The sequence below is a fragment of the Andrographis paniculata genome, unplaced genomic scaffold (genome assembly GCF_009805555.1).
Source record: "Andrographis paniculata isolate CXL003 unplaced genomic scaffold, ASM980555v1 Contig55END, whole genome shotgun sequence".
NCBI classification, from domain to species: domain Eukaryota; kingdom Viridiplantae; phylum Streptophyta; class Magnoliopsida; order Lamiales; family Acanthaceae; genus Andrographis; species Andrographis paniculata.
Genome location: NW_026137590.1, coordinates 3637829 through 3650856, shown reverse-complemented (window position 1 = coordinate 3650856; position 13028 = coordinate 3637829). Strand labels below are relative to the sequence as shown.

The window sequence follows — 13028 nt, the reverse complement described above, 5'->3', positions numbered from 1 at the left end:
GGGAAGACTCTTAGTCAACCATCAAACACGTCAACTGATTCACAAAGCAATGTGAAGATAAGTTTGGAAACAATGAATAGTACAAGTTTCAATTTTTTTTTTTTTTTGCAATCTCTTACGAGATTAGCATTTACTTGGTATGTCTCGTTACAATCAATTCTCTTTATACGTATGTGGAGCTTGAAGAATAAGCCTTTCATGAGCATTTTTACATCATTCCTTTAGAAGTCAGTATTTTTGACCTTATCAATTTGCATAGGAGGGTTGACGAGTTGGTGGAACAATTTTTGAAATATTTTACGATTGGGAAAGGCCACACAACAAAGAATGAATTTTAAAAGATCATATTGTAAATACGGTCATCGACATATACACCCTCATCTTCAAGAGAAGCTCGTACTCTAGAAATATGTCATCTCCAAAGCAATTAAGGCTGAATAGATTCTCTGTGAAGCCTAGGCAAGCAGGGGACTATCACTCATCCGCCGTTCTGTCATGAAAATCAAAGTTAAGAGAATAACAAGAAGGTCGCTTCAAGTTGGTCAAAAAGTCTAATGTGAATGTTACATAAATCTATTTTCAGTATCCATCAATACCATCACGATAAGGCTACACAAAATTCAGGCATCAGCCCAACCAAAATCATATACCAAAAGATCGTGATTTGAGAGGTTCGGCCAAATTTTCAAGCTCTTAAAATGAACCCTAGTACGTCATCGAATATCACCTGAAAACGTTGTGGTAGCGGTTAGTTTCAAGAAGGATGGAGAAGTCTAGTTCGTGACATCAATTGACCAAGCAGTCATCGCAAAACAATGCACTTATAGGCTTGGGAAGACACCTTAGGATAGCAACTGGACTGCGAACCAGAGGGTAAAATATTTCAATCCTCTCCTATATTTTCAAAAGCAGTGAAGGTCGTGCCAAGATAAGTAGAATGGCTTAACAGGAAAGGTAGACATTAAGAAGACAAAAAAAAAAGGCCATCAAGATCAAAACCTTGAAAAAAACAGACAAAGTTGGATAAACATGACATACACCATCAATTACAGGCTCGGAAGGAGTGGAGACCGAAATGGACGTCACCAACTTACCACCATGGAAAGACCTGCAAAGTTTCTGCACCAACATACAACATTTTTCAATCACATTTTGTTTTTAATTCTTTGTTGGGAACTTTCCCTTTCTGGCCTCAACTTTGCAAAATCGGATGATCTCATCCCTAATCATCAGTTGGACGATATCTACAAAATATTGAGACAAATAAAGGGTTGAATCATGTAGAGATATGTCAAGATTCGTACTTGGGATATGGTCTCATGAGATGTTTGCTGGATTAATTACGATCCACTCTTTTTTCTTTGTTGTAGATAAAAATTTTATGCATGAGGATTCCTCAGGATTGAGGGATTTTCTTTATCTATTGCAATATTGATTTTCTTTAAAGGTATTGGATCTTCTAATGATTTTATTTCATAAATGCATGAAAGATGCAAGCCACTTGATATCCCCTCAGACGTGTGTTGATTTGTTATCATTTGAATTTCTTCCTTTAGACGACTTGCAAGTTGAGTTGGTTGGTGACAAGTTTAATAGAAAATAACTAAAAATAAAAAATTAAAAAATTAAAATTTAATAGACAAAGAATAAACTTATATGATTAAAAGTCTAATCATAATTGATTTAACCAAAAAAAAAATAAATAAATAAATTCACGACGATTGAAAAACTAGTTATAAATATAATAAATTCTTACATCTATAAGTTTTTCTTACTACGTAGTAATCAAGTTATGTCAGTTAATTGCCCATTATTAGACCAACAATCCTAGGTATGACTGTATAAATTACATTGCCTAATTGCAATATGAATTAGAAAAATCTAGTTCGGAATACTCCTATTTACGATGAACAGGTAAAATTTGATTGTATAATCGGCAAAAAATAACTACTCAACTCGTGTTTCGCATATTCAAATAAAAGTATAATTATAAATACTCTATTCAAACACACTATTGAATTAAATAAAATATCTGATATTCGATTCAACAATCATAACCATTAAATTCGGAAGTTACGCAAATAACAATAATCAATAATAATTCAGTAAATATCTAAAAATATCGTAAATCTTAACTCTAATCAATCCTTGAACTAGAAAAAAGATTATTCAATATTTGTAAAAATGAAGAAAACAAGATAATAAACATAAAGAAGATGTGAAAAGTTTATCGGTGTTGTTCGGTTAAATGACTCTTACCGGCTCCTAATCATACTGCACGTCTTGCATAAGGATGGAGAAATTTACCAAACATACGAAAACATCGATTTATCATACCGTATTGTGTCAAAAATACTGAAAATTTTGGTACAGTATAGATATCGTACCGAAGTTTTTGGTACGGTATCGGTATAAATTTTCGAAAAGTTCGATATTTCGGTATAATACCGTACCGATATTATTTTTTTAAAATAATTTAATTATTAATATAAATAATTATTGTTTTTTAAAAATCATAACAAAAAATACATAGACTATGAAAATTTATTGATTTTTTCGTAATATTTTTGTGGTGGAGAATAGTGATATTTATTAATTTTTTAATTATTCTGAAATTTAAAATTATATTTTCGGTATAATCGGTATATACTGTATCGGATATCGTACCGAAATTGAAATTTTCGATACTGTACCGATATGTAGTTTTGCCGTAACGAAAAGTTGAATACGATATCGGTATTTTCAGTAAGGTCTATCATCCAATTTTGTTTTTTTTTTTTTTTTTAAAAAAGAAAATCTTGCTTCTTTGCCTTTAAAATAACAATTTGACTTAAATTGGACTCTAATAATGTTTTTTTTTTTTTTTTTTTTTCCAATTATGTTTATTATCCATAAAAAATTTCATTCTTCATTTATCCCAATCAATACAGTAATAAATCTCAATCAGAATAATGAGAAAACTATCAAATTGAAATTGCAAGAAAGAAACAGCACTTTATACAACAAACAATTTACAACATAGCCAGGGGCGGAGCTACGTGGGATCCGGATGGTCCGCCGCCCCCCGAACCTGGTGTACATTGGTGGACCTATCTGTAGGCAGCCTAAGAAAAAAGAAGAAGAAGAAATGTTAGCCCCCAAACCCGGCGGCCCCCACTTGTGAGGAAGAACTGAAATCGAAGATGGAGATGAGGAAGAAGAAGAATGGAGAAAGAGGAGTAAGAAATAATAAGATTATTAGTCAATTGAAATTACTGCAAGCTTTGAAAATGGAAGATGTGGAGAAAGAAAGAAGATGAAGACAGAGGAAGGACAGGAGTGGCAGTGGTGAGAGAAAAGTAGTAAAGATTATATAAAATTATTTTATATTAAGCTCCCTTCGTTCCACGTAATTTAATTTGTCTCTATTTTTTATTTTCGTTCGTCCCACATAATTTGTCCCTATTTTTATTTTCGTTCGTCCCACATAATTTGTCCTTTTTATTTTTGGAAATATAATTATACACATTTTAAATTTTATAATTTTCTTATTTTTAATTAAACTATTTATTTATCTTACACTTTTTAATTACTTTCTAATTATACTTTACATAAAAAGAAGGGACTAATAATATATAGAATTAATAATAATATAATATTAATTTTGTATATTTAAGGTAATTTTGATTTTAAATTTTTTATTATTAAGAAAAAATAAAAACAATATTTTCATATTCTTTTAGTAAAAAAATGGAGACCATTTTTTTATTTATTATAAAAAAAAAAAAAATTTACCTATTCTTTTTTTAAAGTTTCGTACTCAATCAAATAGACATATATTATGATAATATTTTACATAAAAAATTTATTTTATATTTTAATGTTACATTAATAAATATTTATATTAAGAACATTCAATTGAATCTAAAATTTGAAAATTGAACCCTATAAAATTTTTTTTATATATATAACTTAAATATATTATTATACAATAATTAAAAATAATTAATAAACAATTTAAATATATATAATAAATTTATTAAGGGTTTGTTTGTTTGAAGGATTCTACCAAAATCCTACTATTCATCTAAAATTCTCCCCCCCAAAAAACATCAAATTAAATACCTATTTTTCATTTTTTATATTATACTAAAAATTAATTTTACTTTCAAAACATCACATCAACACTTATTTATATCACATCATACCACTATTCAAATTCAAAAATTTTACTATTCAAATCCCAACTCAAAATCCAAACCCCCAAACAAACACACCCTAAATTCACTCAGATATATCTATATATATTTATCTCGAGCGAGCTCCCCAATCCGCCACTGAGCACGGCACACAAAGTAGCACACATTATCGACATTCCCCCAACACCTCCGCACAAGCAAAAACACACAACACATCACACGGTATTTTCCTTAAAGAGAAGAAAACACATCCAACACAGACCCCCACCCCTCTCACCATCTCAATCTGTACGTAAATAGGTACATTATATACACACACACATATATATATATACACACACACACATTATTGGCAATCAAACAGAGAAGAAGATCGAAACTCGAACTCAGAAGTGGAAATCACTCACATGAACTCGAACCCCATGAGAAGTTTGACAGTGTCATATCTGACCCCCTTGCGACTGTGAAGAGGGACTGCTCGGATACCTTTTCTCAGCTCTATTACAGGCAGGCATGTCTGACCGGCAAAGTCATCCTTCTCGGACATGTCATACTCGTGGACTTCAATCCGGAGCAGGGCAAGTTCCGGGACATGTAATGGGAACACAAACTCTTCGTTCCAACACGGTATCCAGTTGTCCTCCAGAGTCTTTGTTTTCTTCATGACAGTGTCGGCAGGGATTCCGGCAATTCCAACCTTCATACACACAAATACAATGAATATATAGAGAAGTCATTCATTTTGCCATTTTAGTCCGTCTACAAAAGTGCGGTCCATACCATATTTAGTAAAAAAGTGCAATATTTTTCCATCTATTTACACAAATACTACTAACAGACCACATCTCTTACACTCAAGGAGAGGATTAGGGTGGATAATATTATTTTATCCGCCCTAATCCTACATTTACTTTAAAGTATTGGAGCCCGAGATAATTATGGCTCCAATACTATATAAACATTTTGTAGGATTAATAGTACAATCTCTCTCTCTATTATTATTATTTAATCTCACTTAATAAATTTCTAAAATAATTCTAACTTTTTAAATATTTAGAATCATTTTACATAAATATAGTAATATATTTTTCTTTAATATTTATTTGAATTGTATTTTTATTTTACTGACATATAATTTGATTTTCTTTTTTGAAATTTTTATGCGTAGTAATCCCTCCGTCCCAAACAAACACCCTACAATATTTAGGCTTCTCTCTTCGTCACACCACCTAATTTCTAAATTATTCTACTTAATACTACCTACTTAAAACCCCGTACCCAAATCAAATGTTGCACCTTGTTTGGAACGGAAGGAGTACAATTTAATCTAATATTTAACCAACCAAAGTAAACACCATATTTAATCTCATGATTATATAATTCATTGAAATAGTCCTATGTATAATAATACAATCATTTCGGGAGTTCAATGAGCTTATTCTTTTTTGCGAAACTTATCCAATATTCGCTAATGTGTTAAAAGTGTGGATTGACAAAAGAACATGCACGCAAATAAGATGTATGTGGCAAGAAATATTCAATAAGGAAAAAAGATGGGTGATGAATAGCTACTTACCCTGACGTAAAAATCAGGCGGAGAATAAGCATCGAAATGTGTATGTTTGAAGTCATTGTACCACCCTTCACCCATATATACGGTTACCTGTTTAGCAATAGGGGAAAAGTTGCACAAAGGTTCAAGTTGATTTGAGAAATGAAATCAAAGAGGGTATGAAGATAAGAGCGCCTTCAGCTTACCTTCAGCCTAGTTTTGATGGGCATGGGCAAATTTGGGTCGAAGACATCGTTCAGTGAATCATCACCTTTCAATAGAATATCCGGCTTTTTAACGTATCCACAACTACCATTGGCCTTGAACATGCCTTGCATCAGCCAAAGTGATCTGCCATAACCCTGTCAATAGTTTGAGACAGTGTTATGTAACTAGAGTGAACAGCCAAGGATAAATGAAGTAAAAGGTTTCGATGTTATTGTTATCCTGTTCAATTTTGAGGTTATAGTGTCAGAATCATCGAAGCAGATGATTTTTCAGAAACTCCGATGAAACATAAGCTGTGGATCAGAGATGCTTCCTTCAAATTGAGATGCACTGACCTGCATATTGAATGCAACCATTTGAGCCCCGTGTGCCCATCCAACTAGGGGATTGTAATTGGATGAGTCGAAACGTATTCCTTTTGGGTATATCCTCAGGATGTTCCTTTGTGTGAACCTGAAAGATTATTTCAGAAATTACACATAATTCTTAACATGAATCAGTAGTTCTCAAACATGTTGAACTCCCAGCACCATTGACAGGACGAAAATTGTTTCAGAACAGCAATGCTGTACAGATATATTTCTTCAGCTATTTCTGGCAGGTATATAAGCACAGAACTATTCCTGTTTCCTAATGTGATATTTTTTACGGTAGATTATCATTATGCCTTAACAGAACCCGAAAAAATAGATTTTCTTATCCAACAGTGTTGTTTACATGAGTTAGGCATGTCTCAGACCATTTTAGCCATGAATTTTGCAGAAATTATCAACATAAATTGGCAACCGATGTTATGCCTTTCACCTTCATCACATATTCAGATCGGTCAAGATTTATCTAACTCTTGTTTTGCATGCTTTCTGAAATGCAATTGTAGAAAGTAAAATAAAAATGGCCAAGCAGAAAACTAGAATGGACATTAGTAGAAAAGGTATGCTCGTCACTAATTTTATTCTGAAAGATTAAATGGCACCTGACAATATTTTTTGCATAAGCTACAATTGCCTTTTCAAGTTCTTGCTCACTCAAGCTGAGGCGTCTCACTTTATTAGGATCAACTTTCAGCCACTCCTCCATTCCACCTTTCCCCTTCCCAGCATGAATAGCAATTAGGCGCTTATATTCTGGTGCTGCATTTAGTTCTACCTTTGGATCGTCTCCATCGTCTTCATCATCCTCCTCATCTAAATCATCCCCCTAAAGGAAAATTTATGGCAACTAAGAACTACTCGGGAATTAAATGAATGTAATCAGTGTGCAAAATAAAGTAGACATAGCACCTGATCATCATCACTTCTGTTTTTAAAGCTTTTGATTTCACTCCCCCAAGCTGCTTCCTCCGAGGAATCCTTTTCTTTCTTAGAATCATTCTTCTTCACTTCAGCATCTTTGGCAGTTAAGTATTCTTTGGGCGGTTTTGTTGATATAATCACTCTCCTTTTTAGTGATTCCGGGGAGGGAAACTCTTTCAAACTTCCTGAATCAGGGGCAAACAAGACTTCTCCAAATGTTTGATGGATCATCTAGATTGTCATATAGAGATATTCTTGTAAAGCCACTGACATCAATTAAGGACCATTGTCAAGTTCATAGACTCACCTCAGCAACTTTAGTCTGGAGATCTCGAGTAAGATGATCTTCAAGTGTTATTACAACAGGATACTCTGAAGCAACAAATGCATGTTCCTTAATCGACTTCAAACACTTGATGAGTGAAACAGGAGTGGTCAGAGTCCTACACATAGGCATGCAATCAAGATCTAGAAAAAGAGAGAAAGTCGGATTCGAAAATACATATCCATGGATGGTGTGCATTTGTTCACTTTGAGCACATAGGCTACCATAATACCTCTTTAACAGATGATATAGTCTTAATACTTCCTGAATACGTTTCCACATTTTCAGCTTGTGAAAAAAATATATAGAAAAATACACACACTTGCTATACTTATATGTAGGGGTGGTAGACAAGAAAATTGTGATTTTCCCCATGTCTGTCACAAATACAGTTTCAGTTTTTATGTTTGCCCAGTCCAGCCAAGGACGTCCGATGCAAAAATTACCTCATGATATCTATGTCATGCAAATGGAAATTCATGTTTGAGATGTGGTGTAATAATCCAACAGACAATTGCCATAGAAGGAAGTGAACCTGGATCTCAGAAGTAGTGTATATGTACAGTATATTTATCTCAAATTATGCCAAAAAGTTGACTGGATGGGCTAGACTTCTGCTCTCTAATGCCATAGATTCTTGAACATAGACAATATCAATATATTTGACCTCAAAAGAGGAGATTTACGGTTTGTTCTCTTTAATTTTGTTGTTTTTCAAATGCGATCTCACAGTTTCTGTAAAACCATCACGTCTAATACATATTTTTCCATACAGAATATCACATCCCACAAATATTCCATCTGAAAAATATCAAAATTCAAATACAAAAGGCACAAAAAGAACACACCCTTAGATATAAAGTAATATATTGTTCACTTCTTTTGAAGTAGGAATGTTTAACTAAATGTAGAGGAATACCTCCCATGGAGAACATCAATGTCATCGTTTGTGGAGTTTGGCCATATATCCAATTCAATCACTCTTACCCCTTTTTGCAATGCTTCCACAATAGGAACATCGCTACAATCACTACTTAGTTGATTCCCCGTCAGGTAAGAATTATGACCCGTAAATATGAAGTAATGTGACAGAGGAGCATTCATATCATGGTGAACCTGAAAATTACAATTATCAGATTGCTGTTCATGAAGAAAATGTCCAGTAAAGAGATAACTCAGAACAAGAAACTGAGAAACTATGTCAGATGATAAATATCTTTCAATGGACTGCAATGCTGAAACATATCGAAACAACGCAATACAGATGAAGAAAAAAACCTGCCCACAATTCCATAACATCTAACAGTAGTAAAACCTTACACTGAAGTGCATTTTGACTCCAAAAATCCGTTATCATGTAAAACTATTTACTTCAATCACATTTTGGTATGTGCAAGAAACCTTACAAAAATATTTTGCCTCCATCCATCCACCAAATATATATCTGTTTTTTTTTTCCATAACAATATACATTTTCCATTTATAGCAAAAAAAATAAAACTATTACACACTCCTTAATTTATATCTCCTTAATTTATATCATTCAATGTTACAAATATGCAATTCCCAATAAAAATATATTATTTTGTCTCACAAAGCATTACGTCAAAATACTACTCAAACCAAAAATTCAAATCACCACCCTAACTTCAAATCAAAACCAAAGAAACAAATTTATCCATCTCACCCCATTAACTCACCCATATAATTAAAACCTGTGTCCAGCCGGATGGAGTTTCATTTTGTGTGATAAAGGGCAAAAACAAGAGAAGATTTTGAACAGGCATAGGAAGGTATAGTTCTTGCATCCTCAACTATTATCATGAGATGGATTTACCAAGACAAAGCTTGCAAAGCATACCAATGGACTTACATCGAAATAGAACTCAAAACTGTTGACATTAAATCCATATACTAAACTTGCTGTGTAAATCAAGCTCATCTCTAATAGGACCTGTCCACCTTCGTTCATGCTAAACAAGAAAAACTCAAAAGCACAACTCCAAGAATTTGCTAACTGTAACCTGATTTCAGTACGATCTCTTCAAACTTTCTTAACAAATTCAAGCAAAATTTTGCTAATTGCAACCTGATTTCAGTGCAATTTCTTCAAACTTTCTTAACAAATCCAAACAAAAATGTGCTAATTGCAACCTGATTTCAGTGCACTCTTTTCAAACTTTCTTAACAAATCCAAACTGAAACCAGCAACACATAACATCTGCCACTATTTTCACATACAAAACAAAAGCACCGTAAAGTGAAAGTTAAACGAAGAAGAAGAATGGAATGAAATTACCCCAAGCTTAGGATCGAGTGGCGGATTATTATCTCCGAACAAATATTTGAAGAAAGCCTCGAGACTGAACCCCCGGCGATGGAAAATGTGCTTGGAGCTATCCAAAACTGCCTGAGCCTCCTCCACCGTGGCGCTCTCCTCGTGCTGCACCTCCACCATGAACTCCCGCAGCTTCTCCGCGCTCATCACGCCGTTCTCGGAGTACTTTTTGAACATCTCCTTGACGTCCTCCGGCGCCTCCGCCGCCGCCAGGCGGAACCGGCGCCGGAAGCAGAAGCAAACGCGGTAGGTCTGCTTGGACATCGTGATGCGGAACAACAACTGCAAGCAACCGTCGTCGTCGTCAACGCAGAGATCTGATATCGTTATCCTCCTCAGCCAGGGAATCGGAGATTGCTTCGCTCGCTTTGTATGGAATCGAAGAGGATTGATGCATTGATTGCGAAACCAGTGAAAGGGATCCGTCCGTGGGCCCCACCAGCCTCGACAGCTCACCGCGGATTGGCCACGGAATTCGTGAGGCGGAGCAACCGTCGCCCTACGCCGGCTGTCCAGGTGTCGGAGATCGATGCTCCAGGAAATCTCTACCGTTGAATCAGTGCATTTTGAATATTAACGGTGAGGATTATCTTGGAGTTCCGGACCTCGGAGTGGGAGAAAATGGTATCCAACTGCTACTGGAGGCATGTCCGTCATACGTGTGACAGTGCTGATAACGCCCATAAACGTGCTCATCTTATTTGATCCTCTACTTCCTCCCTCCTGCCATAAATTATACTTATTTTTATTTTTAAATATTTAATTATAAAGTAAATATTTTATTAAATATTTTAATTTTTTATAAATATTTTAATTTTACATTATATTATTATTTTTATATTAAAAAATAAAAATAAAAATATTATTTTATTATTTTTAATTATTTATCATGTAAAAATAATATTTACTTTTTACATGGACAAAGGAAGTATATTATAATTTTTTTAAAAGTTTTTAATTTGTTAAAAAGCTTTTAATTGTTTGACCAGTAAATCTGTTAATTTTGGTGTTTGGTAAATTAATCTTTTCAATTAACTTACTGGATCCAAAAAAATTAATTTTGGAAAAGCTCTATTCCAACAGATTAACTTTTTCATTTTAATTATTTTATTATTTATTTACTTTTAAAATTAATTAATTCTTTTGTATATATAAATATATTTTTTATTACACTATTTATTAATGACTTAGATATATTTTCTTCTAATAATTTATAATTCATATTTATAAATTTAAAATAATTATTTTTTTATATGTCAATTATTTTATTCATATGTTTTTTTAATTTTTTAGAACAAAGATAATATAATATTAATATTATTAATTCATTTATTATGGTGTGCTGTTTGAGAAATTTTTTAAAAAAATCACTGTTTATCCAAAAATATTTTTCTAAAAATATCAAATTAAATATTTATGTTTTATTTTTTATATTATTCTAAAAATTAATTTAACATTTAAAATATCATATCAATACTTATTTATATTACATTATAAAATTATTTTAATTTAAAATTTTTATTATTCAAATCTCAATACAAAATCCAAACCTCCAAACAAACGCAGCCATGGTATTTTTTAATCACATAATATTTTTATTAAAAATAAATATATTTATTTAAAATTATAAATTTAATATGTAAATATATATCAATTAAAAGTTAATACTATAGTGGTGATTTTTGTTTTTTATATTTATATTATTTCTAATGAAAAAATATATAATTTTCAATAAGTTTGAATTAATTCTTTATAAAAAATTTAAAAATATAATAAAAATAAATATCTTGATAATTTTATTTTCTAATTTTTAAAATTAATAGTAATAAAATTCTAAAAAAATATGTTTACCGAAAAAACACAATTAAATAGTTTGAAAATAAAATATAAAATGTTCTTAATTGTTATTTTATATATAAACAATTAATATCAAACCGTTATTTTACCAAATACTTTAATATAAACAGTTAATCGAATTAACTAATCAGCTAACAGCTAATAGAATCAACTAATAATTAACAATTATCAACTATCAGCTAATTGTCAGACATATTCTATATATTTGGAGACGAAAGTGTTCACGTCGTCCCTCTAATTTTTTTTATTTTATTTTTTTGTGGGCCCCACTATTTTAAAATAATAATAAAAATAAATAAAGAAAAGAATGGGAAGGAGAAATAGGGAATTGCAGCTGAATTATTATTATTATTTATTAAATATATTTTTAAATTGTATATTTATATTTAATTTATAAAAATGATGTATTTATTTGTAGAATTTTGATTTTGTATTTAAATTTTGATATATTATGAGGATTAATAATTTTATGTTAAATTTAATTAAAAAAAATAAAAAAATATATATTTTTGGTGTTTATAATTAGTTGTTAGTTGATAATTTGTTTTATTAGATAGTTTAATTAGCTGAATATATTAGTTACTTGGGCTAAAATATTAGGTAAAATAATAGTTTTTTTTATATTAGTTGTTCATAAGTAAAATTGACAATTAATATTTTTTTTATGTGATATATAAATTAAAGGGTGTTTGGCAAAAATCTTTTTTAAGAGCTTTTAGCTTATTGAACAGTTTTTAAGTCAAACAGCTAATTTAGGTACTTGCTAAATTAGTTTTTTAGAATAGATTTTTTTTTACCAAAAAGCTAATTTCTGAAAAGCTAACTTAAATAGTTTTTTCAGTTAAAATTTTTTTATTCCTTATATGCTCTGAAAAATTTATTATTTATATTACACAAATAAATATATTTTGATTATTTATTAATTATATTAGAATATTTTATTATATTATAGTTTTACTTTTATAAATTTTAAATAATTAACTTTATATATAAATTATTTTAATTGTAAAATATATAAATTTATTAAAATAAGCACAAAATAGAAAATATAAATATCAATAATTTATTTTTATACTATTAAAATTACATTATATAAATTTTATACTAAAAGTAAATTAAATTTATTGAAAATTATAAATATAATGAACTAATCGATAATTAACATAATAAATATATACACGAAAAATTTATTATTTTATATTTCTTTTACATTATTTTCAATAGAAAAAACTATTTATATTTTTCAATAAAAATATAT

The 13028-nt window shown here is 30.8% G+C and overlaps 1 protein-coding gene across 1 annotated transcript; it reads right to left on the bottom strand.

The window, feature by feature from the left end:
* Positions 1-4374: 4374 nt before the first annotated feature.
* Positions 4375-10567, bottom strand: LOC127256302 (phosphoinositide phospholipase C 2-like). Its single transcript, XM_051282253.1, has 9 exons — positions 9875-10567; positions 8495-8691; positions 7558-7693; positions 7239-7481; positions 6932-7155; positions 6294-6411; positions 5937-6092; positions 5755-5841; positions 4375-4875 (listed from the first exon to the last, which is right to left on the bottom strand). Exons 1-9 carry the CDS (start codon positions 10175-10177, stop codon positions 4582-4584), a joined length of 1758 nt encoding a protein of 585 aa, XP_051138210.1. The 5' UTR covers positions 10178-10567; the 3' UTR covers positions 4375-4581.
* Positions 10568-13028: the final 2461 nt, after the last annotated feature.